The sequence below is a fragment of the Vigna radiata genome, chromosome 8 (genome assembly GCF_000741045.1).
Source record: "Vigna radiata var. radiata cultivar VC1973A chromosome 8, Vradiata_ver6, whole genome shotgun sequence".
Taxonomy (NCBI): Eukaryota; Viridiplantae; Streptophyta; class Magnoliopsida; order Fabales; family Fabaceae; genus Vigna; species Vigna radiata.
The window spans coordinates 43,415,031-43,430,680 of NC_028358.1; the positions used below are offsets into that span (position 1 = coordinate 43,415,031).

Sequence of the window (15,650 nt, forward strand, 5' to 3'; positions counted from 1 at the left end):
TTAAATTTAAATACTTTATAAATTAATTATAAATACAATAAACTAATAAAACAAAAAAAAATTAAAAACATAACAAAATTAATTGAAAATAAAAAGTTAAAATATAATTACTTATAAAATAAACTAAAAACATAAAAATAGGAAACGGATATCGACATCCGTTTCAGTGCCTGGACGTTTTCTTCAATCCACACAACACAGAGCACACAAATAACACAAAACTCAACAGCAGACCACAAATTCCTCAACAAACACACCAACCAAATATGAACAATAGAGAAAGCTACCCAATTCTACACATTACATACATTAAAAAAAATAGAAGAAACGAAAAGAACGAAACCAACGTCTACACATCTCCGCACCATGCCGGACCGCCACACACTCACCGCACCGCCACCCGCCGCACACCATCAGGCCGCACAAAGCAACAGCAGGTTCAGAGGAGGACTGGGAGAGTGAGAGTTGATGAGAACATTTGAAAATGAAAGCTTTGGTGGGGTGAGAATACGCAAAGAAGGGAATCTTGAGTCTGTGTGTCTTCAAAGTGTAAAAGAGGCAGAATAAATTAACTTTAATAAATAGGAGTATAAAGATAAAAATAAAAAAAACAAAAAGATTATTTTTGTATTTAAGAAAAAATAAAAAAAATTTGGAGGGGTGGAGGATGGAACTGGAGAGGTATAGGGAGTAACCTCAACTAGAATTGAAAACCAAGTTGAAGCGGTAAACGTCAACTCAAGTCACTCTCTACTCGGATGTGGAAGGGCGTTTCACCTCCCTGTTTTTCTTCTTACACCCTAATAAAATTTGTATTTCCCAAATTATCCCTCTTTAAAAATATAATACATTTTTTTACTTCTTACTTTTAATTTTTTTGGAATACAAATTTTGAAAGAGAAATACTTGTAGAAAAACCAATTTAAAATAAAAATAATATTTAAAATAAATGTTTCTGAAAATATTTTTCGAAATATACCTGAATTTTTTTGTAAATTCCAAAAGTCCAAATCAAAATATAAGGGTAAAATAGAGATTTTAAATTTTATGGGGGTACAGGAATCGTAAAGCCCACAGGATCTTAAACCAAGAATCTTTACATCCTCTTAACGTTAACAACAAACCATGTCAACTCTGGATTAGCTAATTTCTTACACACTTTCATATCTTCACCACTGGCAATTCTGTCGTCACCGCCAAAACCCTAATAAGGTCTCTTGCACTTTCATCGGAATACGATTTTTGTCTTTTTGGGCGGCAAGATGCCGGCGAAGGACGACAGTTCCGACAAGGAGAAGTGCCTCGATCTCTTTCTGAAGATTGGTTTAGACGAGCGCACAGCTCGAAACACCGTCGCGAACAACAAAGTCACGGCCAATCTCACTTCCGTCATCAACGAGGTATACATAACTATCCGTACATTAATGATTCTCAATTCAACAATTCCTTCTGCAATCATATTTCTAATTTCGGAAGGCTTTCATTTCCCTTATTCATTATATTAGTTGCATTTGTTCTGTGTATTTTAGGCTGGTGTTACTGATGGATGCAGTCGAACGGTTGGAAATCTTCTTTATACGGTAATATATGTCTTTGCATGTTTTTGAATTTGTGTTACACTCTTAATTCTTGATTGTTTTATGTTCTTTATGCTGCCCATGCTCTCTGAAATACGTGAATTTATAGTAAAGAGAGATTGTACATTTTATCGTGGTTTTCTTTCGAGGGCTGTTGACATGGTTGTTGCCGTTGATTTATGTGGCAGGTTGCGACGAAGTACCCTGCAAATGCCTTGCCGCATCGTCCAACATTACTACAATACATTGTTTCTTCAAAGGTGTGCATAGTAGATTCTTGGTTGTCGTCTTATGTTCATCGATTGTCAATGAGAGTGACACGAGCTGTGTATTTCGTGTTATTATTGTGTTCCACCTTATTATTTCTTCTTTTGATTGGTTGGCAACTTTGTAATTAAGTTTTCTGCTCGTCATGGGTTTAGATGAAATTTTACGTTTGAAATATTTCCTCTCTCACTAAGATTATGCTTGCAGGTCAAAACAACTGCACAGTTAGATGCAGCCTTATCATTTCTTGCTACCACGGGCTTGGAGAATCTTGATTTGAAGACATTTGAAGAAGCTTGTGGTGTTGGTACGGTGGAAAGAACTTTAGCAGTATAGTCTCTTATAAAGTTGGCCCTAGATTCTATTTGGACGAGCTTCTTAAAAAGACTTTTAAGAGAGAAAAATGAGAAGAAAAACAAGGAAACTGGCTTCCTCACAAGTTAAATTTAGCTTATGGACAAGTTTAAAACAAAATTTTGGATAAGTTGTTTGCAAAATTCTAGAAATTACCTTATGACAAGTGTATCTCTTAAATATCTTGCATACTTGAGCAGGCATTGAGGTTTCCACAGAAGATATCAAACAAGCTGTCAGTGAAGTTGTTGAGGAGAACAAGGCTACAATTTTGGAGCTTCGCTATCGAACAAATGGTAGGTGTACAGTCTTTGCCCATATGATGATTCAATTCACGCAGATTTCATTACTTTAAAATTATAAATTTAAATGAATTGATATGACTGGACTTTCCAATATATATACTGTAAAATCACGTTACAAATTTTAAATTGGAATTCAACATTCAATTCTTGTAGAGAAGTTCATTATGTGGATGATTGGTTGATTCATTCTTATGCATTTAGTTTCCCTGCTATATTGAACTGCCGTTCTATTCATTGCTGAGAACACTTATACTTTATCTTTTCTAGTGGGTGAGTTGCTTGGCCATGTGCGCAAGAGGCTGCCATGGGGTGACGCAAAAGTTGCCAAGGTGATAGCTATGGAACAAACCTTAATCAATGGTAGTTGGTTTACTTATTTCTTGTTTTTATTACTTTTTAATTGCTTTTTTGTTCTTTATATTGCAGCAACTTGTTGATGCAAAACTATATGAACTACTGGGTGAACGAACAGCAGCAGATGATGAAAAGCCATCTAGAAAGAAGAAGGAGAAACCGGCTAAAGTAGAGGTGCTTGTGTTTCCAGTTGCCTATTTAGGCTTTACTTTTATTTTATGACAATACTTGTTTGTTCACAATTCATCTTACATGCTTACATAGGATAAAGCACCTGTTGCCACTCCTGAAAAGTCACCTGAAGAAGATCTTAATCCATATTTAATATTTCCTAACCCAGAGGAAAATTTCAAGGTATTTCTTTTCTTATTTAAAATCAAATTGCATTTTAATACTTTTTTATCATGCTGTGAACCAAATCATTGACTATTTTAGCTTGAATGGAGTCATTTCCATTGCTCTGCTTGCTCATGGCATGACATATGAGTGTTTCTTATCAAATCTTTCTGGTGGGTATATTTTTCTTGCTAGGAACACACTATGAAGTTCCCTTGGTACCCTAAGTTTGAAGTTTAACCTTTTTCCTTAACTTGCATATTCAACATGTCTTGATGATAAGTTGATTTCAGGTGCATACTGAGGTGCCTTTTAGTGATGGTAGTATTTTGAGATGTTGTAATACAAGGGCGCTTCTTGACAAACACTTGAAAGCAACAGGTGGAAAAGTTTTGACCCGCTTTCCACCTGAACCAAATGGATATTTGCATATTGGTCATGCAAAAGTATGTAATGTTTTTCACACATTGAAATAATTGTGCAACTTGTTTCTTTTTCCCTGTGATATATAATTATGTTTGTAATGAAAACTTAAATGTTGTTCAGGCTATGTTTATTGATTTTGGATTGGCAAAAGACAGGGATGGAGGTTGTTATCTGAGGTGTGTAGTGTTTTCAAATTTTCCTTTATTTATTGTCAGTTCAGATAAGTGTCTCTTCTTTCATCTGAAGGAGATGGACATTGCTCTTGGGACATCTATCATTTAGGGATTATCTATAGGTGTGTTTTATATCTATGGGAAAATTATAAAGACTATGTTTATACATCATCGACTATATTTGAAACATATTTTCTTATGTGAATTATGTATTACAATATAATTGATTATATACAACTTTCTTAGTAAATCTCATCACTTTTATGCGGAAAGGTTAACACAAGTTCTTTTTTGTTTTTGATGTCTTTAATTATGTCTCTTTTTGTGCTCTTTCTTTTCCTTTCCTTGCTCACATACTTTCTATAGCTGGAAACAATCCGAGTGTTCATAACAATGTCAAAGATTTGCTCTTAAAAGTTTTTCATGTTTACTGCATTCCTGTTAAAAGCCTATAAGCCTTAGTTATATCTTTGTATTATGGGTTTTTGCAATTCCAGATATGATGATACAAATCCTGAAGCAGAAAAGAAGGAGTATATTGATCACATTGAAGAAATTGTCCAGTGGATGGGTTGGAAACCATTCAAGGTATGTTGGTTTGTTTATGCCGTGTATTGACTCATGCGATCTTGGTTATTTAGATGTTTAACAACTTTGTAATATTTGCAGATTACTTACACAAGTGATTATTTCCAAGAATTGTATGAATTAGCTGTGGAGCTCATAAAAAAGGGTCATGCGTATGTTGACCATCAGGTTGTTATTCAAACATCTGAACAGCTTATTGCTACAAATATTTAACGTTTTTGCTAAATGTTTCATTGGTTCTTCCCTTGGATTTAAAACATCTAGCATGTAATTAACTTGATATATTTGAAACGCTAATTTTGATCCCTTTGGAAGTGTACTCTGAAAATCTCAATTGCATGGCATTATATTATCAACCCTTATGTTATAAATTTGTGTTCTCGTGCCTAAGCATGAGGACATCTCTTTTTGTATTCTCTTTCTGATTTTTATGCGTGCTTAAACACTGTGTAACACTTATTTCATATTTTAAAACTTTTAAAATTATTGATTATTTGTTTTTTCTTTTAATGTTTGAATTTCTTCTTTCCTGTAAATCTTAGATTTAATTACTTTTAATTTTTAATATCAAAATTTTCTTTTTCCAAATTGGTTAGATATAGTGAGAAAAAAAACTAAAAGATTAAAGAGATTAATTTCTTAGTATTACTTATCATATATTTACACTTTTACCTTTATTTTATATTTTAAAAAAACTATTTCAATTGTTGCAAAGGATACTTGCTAGTCCAGAAGAAAATGTTAATGTGGAATAACTATGGTGGATGTGATAATTGCCTCGTCTGTTGAATTTTGTATTAACAGTATTTAATCTGGTTGTAGACACCTGATGAGATAAAGGAATATAGGGAGAAGAAGATGAACAGTCCTTGGAGAGACAGACCAATTTCAGAGTCACTGAAGCTCTTTGAGGATATGAAAAGTGGCCTTGTAGAAGAAGGAAAAGCCACTCTTAGAATGAAGCAGGACATGCAGAGTGATAATTACAATATGTATGACCTTATTGCTTATAGAATTAAGGTATCTACTTGGCTAGATGATTTTAATTACTCAAATTTATAGGGAGACAATGATCTGATTTCTTGTGATGTGAATATTTTTGGCCACTTAGTTTACTCCACATCCTCATGCCGGAGACAAATGGTGTATTTATCCAAGCTATGACTATGCTCACTGCATTGTTGATTCTCTAGAGAATATCACACATTCAGTAAGTTGTCTTGCACTCAATTTTTCTTGGTGATTTTACAGTTTGTTAGTAACCCGGCTTCTTCTTTATTACCCATTTCAACCTTCGTCAAGGCTACATCCTATACGCTTACATTCTCCTAATTTAATCTCTCTATATTTGTAGTGGTGGTCCTTATGACATCATTCCTTTTTCATAAATATGATATTTGAATATCATAATATAATAATACTTAGGCAGCTAGAAATCCGTTTTATGCTCTAAATCTTTTCTGATATTTATAGACAGTTAGATTTTGGAGGATCATTGAGTTGGAGTTATTATGTTTTAAAATGTGTGGTTCTCTGTAAAAAAGGTTATAGCTTAGTTTTTCATGTATATTCTTATTTAGAAAATTTAAATTATCTGTCCAACAAATAATAACTTGCTGTACAGAATGTTCTATTCACTATATCAGTTGAAGCCTTGAGGCTATAACTGTGCTATGAACTTTTGTAACTAATGGTCAGTGCTTTAGGCTTCATTCCTGACAAATGACATTCAGATCTCGTTGTGCTGTTCATGATAACTCTGTTGTTATTATCTCTATATATTTCTAATTCCCAAATATCTCATGCAGCTGTGTACACTTGAATTTGAGACACGTCGAGCATCATATTATTGGTTGTTGCATGCGTTAGGCATTTACCAGCCTTATGTATGGGAATATTCAAGATTGAATGTCTCTAACACAGTTATGTCGAAGCGTAAGGTGAAGCGACAATTTTGCACATCGTAATAATTTGTTGAATTTAGTTATTATGTTTAGCTATCCTCTAATTACATATTGTTCTTTGTTGAAGCTGAATCGTCTAGTTACAGAGAAGTGGGTTGATGGGTGGGATGATCCTCGTTTGATGACACTAGCTGGTTTGCGGCGTAGAGGCATGACGCCCACTGCAATCAATGCTTTTGTTCGAGGAATTGGAATAACTAGAAGGTATGTTATCAATTTCCAACTACAGTTGGATGCATACGAATGCTATTTCCAGGTTATTTCTGTGTAAAAGTACTTGAAACACTTCAGTTCAGTTCATGTTTTATACTAAAAATTGTCCTGAATTTCATTTTAGCTTTTACCATTTCCTATATATGTTGATGTCCGAAGCTGCTTTGGTAATGCTTTATTATATTGATCGTATTAATTGCTATTTATGTCTCTTTCCATATCTTATTTTTCAATGCAATTGATTAATTTATCTGTTGACAATTGTAACAAAACATTTTGTGATCCATGCATTTACCTTTTCCACACAGGAAAAGTCTAGGCTGTTTTTTTTTTTTTTCGTTTTTTTGTTATATAAAGGAATACATTCATTAGATTTGTTAATTAATTAGTGTGTATTAATTTTGGACGTCATGTTACAGTTTGATACCAAAAATGTGTATTTGTCATCATCTCTTTCTGTGTGAGAGAGAATAGGCATAACAAATGACTTCATCCATCTGGTGTTAATGAAAACTAGTGCAAATCTTTAGTATTTTGTTACCACTAATGGCTTTTCAGTGTGGATTGCACCGAGTTGGGTACTGGTTTGACTAAATCCTTTCCCGTCCCCAAAGTAAAAATTGACACATCCTTATCCCATTCCCATTGAATATGAAATTTGTGTCACATTCCTGTCAACGTCGAGTAGAGACTACAGTATATACACGATCATATATTCGCAAATATTAGTTAAATAACTTACAAAATATAAAAGTAAAAGCATAAATGTCTTTTCTTCAATTTCAAAGATCAACCTAGAAATTATAATTGCATAAATAATAGAGTGACAGATGAAAAATGCATAAATGTCAAGTAATTATCAAAAAGAGTAAACAATTATACATAATTGAAATTCCATGACAACTGCAACATGAATTATTTATTGGAAATGTTGAGAGGGAAAGTACTTCGGGGATTTGAGTGAATTTGGTGAATTTAAATGATTTAAAAGCCCTAGTTAGTTTATTCTGTTATTCCCAGATTCTGTTACTTCCTGAACCGATTTTAACTTTAAAATATATTGGTTGAGGAAAATATAAACTTTAAAATATTTCCATGGTTTTTGTCTAAGATTATTGATAGTTTTATTGGATCCCTTTTGGTTAAGCAATTAGAAGGCTCTATAACTGACCTGTTAGATAAGTTACATTCCCTTTTAGTAGAAGGTCGGATTAAGTATTAACTACCGATACACAATTTGGTTATGGGATGACTTAACTGCTCTAATGAGGCTTCCGAGTTTAAAAACCAAGTTGAGGCGAGCACTAAATCTTGATTAAACCGTGCTATGAGAGGCTAAGGTGTGATTTATGATCGGACATCCGATTTGTTTAATTATAATGGTACAGCAACAATGAAATATTTGAAGATTGAAGACAGTAGCTCCTTACCACTCAAACTCTAATCTTGTGTCACTTGTATTGTACAACCTAGCTATATTATTGGCTTTACTGTGTGTATCTGACTGCAGGTTTTTTGGGTTAGGTCATCATGTGTCAGGCTGAATCCAAAATTAAAATTTCAGCAAGCAGCCACTTTCTCTCTTTATACGACAAAACAAATGCTGATTTCCTTACCTTAGTAAACAGAAAAGTCTTCAAAGAACTAGTTGTCTTGGCGATGCCTTTTCCCAAAAGTTGATTCACTATTTTGTTCTTTGCATGCGATTGTTCTAGTATTTATTCGGATGTTTAATGTGTGCTTTAGGAAATGTTCATTTGAAGCTTTAATCAATTGACTATACCTTTCAAGAACAAGAACCTGCAAACTATTTTCTCATTTAGGAAAATTGGTATATGAGGATGGAAGTGGATCATTACAATTATTTTCTTTTTGTTGTTGTAGTGATGGCACTTTGATTTCCGTTGAACGCCTTGAATACCATGTTAGGGAAGAATTAAACAGAACAGCTCCTCGTGCAATGGTTGTCCTTCATCCTCTCAAGGTATATTTGTGTTCATTCTACGCCAGTGTACTGTTCTGATTTAATTAGCTCAAGACTAATTAATTTAATCTTGTAAGGTTGTTATTACTAATCTTGAAGCCAACTTAGCTATTGAGGTTGATGCAAAGTTATGGCCTGATGCAAAAGCTGATGATGCTTCTGCTTTCTACAAGGTAAAACGTAGCATGTGACGGATATCTCTATGCACTGCTCTGGTTTTAGGATGATTCAATATGTTAACTTTTTTGTTAAGCTTTACCATAATATTACTAGTTCATATGGTGTAGGTAGAAGTTTCTGATTTTTTTTTTCATGCCGTTGTTCTTAGATTCCATTTTCCAATGTTGTATATATTGAACGTTCGGACTTCCGGATGCAAGACTCGAAAGATTATTATGGTCTAGCTCCTGGGAAATCTGCGATACTCAGGTTAGTTGAGGGTATAAATTGACATTGTGATGAGAATTTTAAGTCCATTGTTCAAAATTTTCGTTGTTGGGTGTAGATATGCATTTCCGATAAAGTGCACTGAAGTGATTCTAGCTGACGACAATGAGACTATTCTTGAAATTCGAGCTGAGTATGACCCTTCAAAGAAGACAAAGCCTAAGGTTTACAAACTTTGCTAATTCCGTCGATTAAAAATAGTAGGCAAGATCTGATTGGTGATCTGTGCAATCTTTTTGTTTTTAGGGGGTTCTCCATTGGGTTTCTCAACCTTCTCCTGGAGTTGATCCACTAAAGGTGGAAGTCAGGTTGTTTGAGAGGCTATTCCTATCAGAGGTTTGCTATCCTTTACGTCTGCTTGGTATTATATATATATATATATATATATATATATATATATATATATATATATATATATATATATATATGTACGTATGTATGTATGTATTCTCGTTTGATAATAATATTTCCCTCTCTGTTTTTGTTTGAATCACTGGAATAGAATCCCGCTGAACTTGACAATTGGCTTGGCGATTTAAACCCTAATTCCAAAGTAATAATTCCGGGTGCTTACGGAGTGTCCTCCCTGCGGAATGCAAAAGTTGGGGACAATTTCCAATTTGAACGATTAGGTACTTTACGTTGACTGTTGCTTGTTTCTTCGTTCATCTTTGTTTACTTAATATCTAATCGTTATATCTGCTCTTCCAGGCTACTTCGTAGTTGACCAGGACTCAACTCCAGAAAAACTTGTTTTTAATAGGACTGTCACTTTAAAGGACAGCTATAGCAAAGGTGGAAAATAGGGTTCGTCAATATTGGTTAGAAGTAACAAAGTGGCACATACAGGTCAGCGGTTCGTACATGTTTAAAATAGATACTTGTAACGCATAGAAGTTTTTGGGGTTGGGGGTGTTGTGTAACCTTTACTAGCCACTTAGCCATGTACATTTTCTTAAGGGATCATTTATTAGTTCCTCTGTTGTTTAATTACTTTTTGGTTGGTTGGTTTTGTATTTTGGATATTTTATTTGTTTATTCTGTGAGTTAGTGCCAACGTTGATGTTTTCCTATTAATTTTGAGTGTAAAATTAGTATTAATAAATCATTTCCCTTTCATAAAAATAATGACAACTAAGTCAGATAAAGTCTAGTTTTTGCACAGTATACATGTGACGGGACAATGTTGTTCCTGATCGACAGTAAAGTGTATTCAAGTTGAATTAAAATAGTAGTTTAAGTTCTAATAGTTCTTTCATACATTGCCTTTTTTAGGAAGTCGGATATTAAGCATCCTTCCAATCTTGATGTCGGTCATGAAAATAGTTTTAATGTGCATAGACTATTTAAAACGCCTTGAATGAGGCAAAAAGATACCATGCAAAAATAAAAATTGTTACTCATTACTTCATGAGAGAAGTACATAAAAAGTTAGAATGGAGATTGATATTCTACCTAAGGGAATCTATGGGTTACCATGCGTACGCACTTGATCCTGTATACTTCCCATCTTGATATTGAGGGTTAATCCAGATGAATTTTTTTCTTAATTTCGATGCGAGGAATTTCTTTGAAATAATGTATAAAATAAATATGCACATCATGTTATCCTAAATATAACTTATTGTTTATGTTAATTTCTGATTTTATGAATTTCCTTTCAGGGGGCAAACTTTTATCATCATCTTCCATATTAAAGCAATCGGCCCTTCCTTTTAATACGCTTATTATTTATGTTACCGAATATTTTGTTGATTCCATTAATGAAAAATACTAACTTGATTTCGAATTTTCAGTGTTTTGATAAACGGTTAGAGATATTTTTTAATGTTTCCATTTTGAAAGCTCAAGAATTCTTCGTCCACTAGTTTACAGGTAAACAATTGAATTAACAGGTGTCAATTTTACATAAATTATTTTATAGGTTTGGTTTTAAAATTTGTTCAATTTTTATTATCAGTTTGGAACAATTCTTAAAATAATTTATACTTTTAGACTGAGAATCAAATTATTTAAAATTCTTCTTGTTTTTAAAAAGGAATAATGAATTTTTCTCACCCCTATAACAAAGCTCTAATATTATTTCAGTTAGTGGAAGGATAATGTAAACTTCAAATTTAAAAGAGGGTTTGCACTGCTCGCAGGCTTACACACGACCGTGTGTTGTGAGACAAGTGAATGTGGTTGCAATAATCTCAAACGTGTTGTTCATGAGAGTATCACGGAAAGCATACAAAGTTAACCAATTCAAATGTTTATTATATGTATTTTTTGCATGAGTTTTAGGTGCATGATTTCATTTATTTTATTGTACGATGTATAAATTCATTTATTTTGTAGTTACAAGCTTTTAGACTGTTATTTTTTATACGTGAAAAAGTTTACCTATATTTTTGAAAATAAACTAATTAAAAGATAATAAGTTACTAATTTACGCTAGTACAAAACCAATTGAGTATTTATTTCTAACATCGGTAACACAATTTTCTATCATAACTTTTTAATGGTCACTAGCAATACAAAGCAAGGAATCCTAGCAAGATGGGACATTAAACATGCCCTTTATTGTTATTTAATAATGCTATCCCTCAAATTAGAAAGAAATAGATAGTAAAAGATGGGACAACTTTCACTTTGTCTTCTAAAACTAATTAACTTTATTTTAATGACATAATAGCATTTTTTTTTATTAATTTTCAATTATCTATTGTTTGGTCCCACGCATACACGAGTTATCGAATTATGAGGGTGTATATATTCGTCTACCGTAACTCTGCCATCCACCCATTTTTTTTTTTTTTAATAAAACTATGATTATCATGACTTGAATATTTGAATCTACATTAGAGCTAAGCCCCTGAGTAATTAAACAATATGCGAGATGTCATGTTGACTACTTAGATGCTTTGCGTAAGATCAGACATTGCAAGAAAGGTGACTACCCAAAGTGTTGCAGCACACCAACCATATATAAATAAATTGTGATGGCTACGCATTTGATACAGACTAAATAAGAGATTTCAATAAAACTTCTATTAAGAGTTATGAAACATTGCTAAGTTGACTATACTATAAAGGTCACTCAACTTATATTACACTCTAACAATACATCATTTTAGGTTTAGCCTATTTCACATCTTCAATGGTAAATATTGATATATAAGGATACATGAAAATTTTGTTTTAAAAACAATGAAAAAAAAATATCTTTTCATTGTTTTATTATTCTCTTAGTTTATTGTGTATCTATTTTTAATTTAAATGTAATTTATACTCTTGTTTGTATGGAGAATTTATTTTACAACTCTTGTGCGTCTTTTTATTTTCTTTTAAGAAAAAAAAGTGGTTTGCAAGCAATTAACATTCTTCACTCTATCGTAATAGACTTAAATTTATATAAAGGTTTTACTCAAAAACTATCTTAAAATATAGTTTTTTTTAAAATAAATACTTCGATAAACATTTATAATTGATAACACCCAAAATAAAGTAAAAATAGAATTTGATCTTCTTTTGATGGATTTTTCTAGATATTTTGTATTGTTCCTCCATTATGCTTTTAAAATGTATTGATATATACTGGTTTAAATATTTTAAAATATATTAAAAAAATGTAGTATATCATAATCATTATATTTTGAAAAAAGTAATAAAAAAAATCCAATAAAGCATCTAGATTCATAAAATGCAACACTTGCAGAAGTAGCATATGATATGGTAAGTCAATAATAAATTTGTAAATTTTTATAAATTATTCTATTATCATTAAATACATCTTTTTCGCCTTCACTGTTTTTCTCTTTTTTTATACATATTTTAGCTGAAACTTTATATTAGTTTAAGAATTTACCTTTGTTGTTAAGATATATTGGAAGAATATTATTAACCATGAAAGGGAAATGATAATACTGTTACGTTGTATTCCATTATTCGAAATCTCAGTGCCACCAAAATCAATCAGCCAACCGAAAGTTATTCTTACACTATGAGTAGGGGGGCATCTTTAATAGTATATATACGATCACCTTTAGAATCTAATCTACTGCATTATGTTTGTATTCAGAAAATTCAATGTTGATGATATGCATATCAGTACTTCCCTCGACCATGATTTCCCATCACGAATCACTCACTCATTTAAAAACCTTACACTTCCAATCTGCTTATTGCATATTCTTTATACACTACTAATTCAGAGAACAATGTTAAGCTAATTGCTACCTACTATCTTCATATTTCAAGTGTCTCTCAAATAGGTGCAACGTTACAGTGCTACAACTTTGCACTAATACTAGTACTTGTTATGTATAAAAGTACAAAATATATTCCAGAGATTGATTTCAATATTTAGCGTTTAGTAGAGTTGTTCTAAAATGTGATTTTGCAACTATTCTCTACTCTCTGGTTGGATCAGAATCCTTATCTTCTTTATCACCTCCAGAGAGTCTCGAGCATAAAGGTTCGGCTACACCAGGTTCCATACTAAAAACGGATGCAGGAATGTTATTAGCATTGCAATTTTCTTCATTTACAGATGAAAAGTTATTCTTACTCAGTGGGAGTCATCCACATACCCCAAATGGTGAAAATGTTGATCAGTCTACAGTTCTCAATATCTTTTACTTTGAGTAAGTTGTTTTGTTAGGAGAACAGTAAAACAGTAAGAAGAAGGGAGTGTTATTATGAATTAGAAAATGTGGGGTTGGTGGGTGCGATAAGCAATGAAAGCAAAGAAGATGACTCTTGTCTTTGTGAGGGAAAGTAAAAGGGTCTCAGTCTCATTCTCCCAATTATGGAGTTTGGTCTAGTCACGCTTACATTTGATGGTGAGAGGTTGATTTGATTGAAAGTAAGGGAGAATGAATATTATTTATCTTTATCTATATCCATCTACCAATCTAATCTCTGCCTTTCAAAGGTTCCAATTCTCATGACACCACATGCTTTGCTTTGGTGCCACCTCCAAAACACTTCATTTCTTCTCTCACTCATCCATCTTCCTACGCCACCTTATCCACCTCACTCACAAATTCCATCGCATATGCTGCAATAGCATCTACATACATATATCTATATAACATTTAATGTTACAGATCATAGATTGACTAGAAATAAAAGGAGTTAGATTTCGTTTTATATGCATCAGCATGTCTGCGAAAGAAGCATGCATACACAGGCAAGGCAGACAGTTGTAAAGTTTATTAAAATAGAGATTACAGGTTGAAATTTTGGTTGAAGAAAAAATAGTGTATTTAAGATTGAGATTGGATGGAATTAGTTAAAAGGTGGGTTGATAGTTGCATGAATAAAATGTGTGTGTGTGTGTGAGAGAGAGAGAGAAAGATGGTGTTTTGTTTTTGACCGTGGGGTTTTGTTTTGAGAAGAAGACTTTGAAAAGTGAACAGTGAATGATTTGAGGGATGTTTCTTTTCCTGATTCGAAGAACAGAAAGAAAGAGAATTGAAGGTAGCAGACAAGAACTTTAAAAGCAGTCTTTTTCTGTGGTTGAACGTAGAAACCGTGTAGTCACGCTCTCTCTCTCTGGCTCCATTATAATCTTGTTTAATTGCCAAAGTGTAGTTTCTTCATGTCTGTTGCTTTCAGTTTCAAATCAAACGAAACAAACAGCCTTGTTATTATTATTATTATTATTAATGTGTCACAATCAAACATCATGCGCATGCACTCAGTTTTTTTTTATTTTTTTTTAAAGGAGATTCATGGGTGTAATGTAACAGATTTCTTGTGTTTAGTTGCGAATCGGTGGCACCCCAGCCGCTAATTTAGCAAAGGATAAGGATTTGGTTAAAATTACTGTTTGAAGGTCGTAGGTAGAATTGAATCAGACTGAGCTTTGGTCAGTCAAACTCAATCTTTCTTTAATAATATTACTAACAAATAACAAATTATTGCACGTGCCTTTCAATACACAACGCAACTCTCTCAATCTCAATCATTACTGCGCGCTTCCTGTACTACTGTTACCAACTAACTCTTTGACCACTTCCTATTCTCTTTTTACCAACCATTTTTTAAAACATCATTAATATTGTTAAGACTCTTCCTAGTTTAATATCTATTAATTATTCATATTTTTTAGTATTTTTTATAGGATACCACAAACATTCACATATTTTGCTCTTAATAAAATTTTAAAAAAATTGTTTCAATAAAAAAAAATTAATTTTACTAATTTTGTTCCAACTATGTTTACTTGATTATGATAATTAAGTGGATGTTTGACCTTATGGTAATTATTACACTTGTGTTTATTAAGAGAAAATACTTGAAGAAAATTATTAAAGATTTTAAATTTTCAAAACAAAGCAAAGTTAAATAAACACAAACATACCTAATCACTACTAAAAACGAAATATGTGTTCAATAACTCCAATCGTTACCAGAATTTAAACAACACCTATGGAATTAGAATTTTTGTACTAATATATTCTTTTCTTCTTATTATTATACTAAATACCAAGTATACTAACTATATTTATCCTTCTTTTATACGTACATTGAAAAAATCTTATTATATTTATCTTTACTTGTAGATATATAATATTATATAAGATGTATTCACAAAAGTACATCAATATAAATATATATATATATATATATATATATACATATCCATCCTAGTACTCATCTCGTTTCGTTTA

General features: G+C 32.2%; 1 protein-coding gene across 2 annotated transcripts; it reads left to right on the forward strand.

The window, feature by feature from the left end:
• The first annotated feature begins 1,115 nt into the window (after positions 1-1,115).
• On the forward strand, positions 1,116-10,808 carry LOC106772284 (glutamine--tRNA ligase). Of its 2 annotated transcripts, XM_014658582.2 has the most exons (24): positions 1,116-1,400; positions 1,530-1,580; positions 1,766-1,837; positions 2,052-2,151; positions 2,399-2,494; positions 2,771-2,832; positions 2,930-3,031; positions 3,122-3,211; positions 3,487-3,639; positions 3,740-3,795; positions 4,290-4,380; positions 4,462-4,548; positions 5,203-5,400; positions 5,492-5,590; positions 6,189-6,320; positions 6,412-6,548; positions 8,442-8,541; positions 8,619-8,714; positions 8,870-8,970; positions 9,047-9,152; positions 9,235-9,324; positions 9,491-9,620; positions 9,700-9,837; positions 10,653-10,808. In XM_014658582.2, exons 1-23 carry the CDS (start codon positions 1,263-1,265, stop codon positions 9,792-9,794), a joined length of 2,382 nt encoding a protein of 793 aa, XP_014514068.1. In that variant the 5' UTR covers positions 1,116-1,262; the 3' UTR covers positions 9,795-9,837; positions 10,653-10,808. The 2 variants fall into 2 exon arrangements, with proteins under 2 accessions (XP_014514068.1, XP_014514067.1); XM_014658581.2 differs by lacking the exon at positions 10,653-10,808 and having other exon boundaries at positions 9,700-10,093.
• Positions 10,809-15,650: the final 4,842 nt, after the last annotated feature.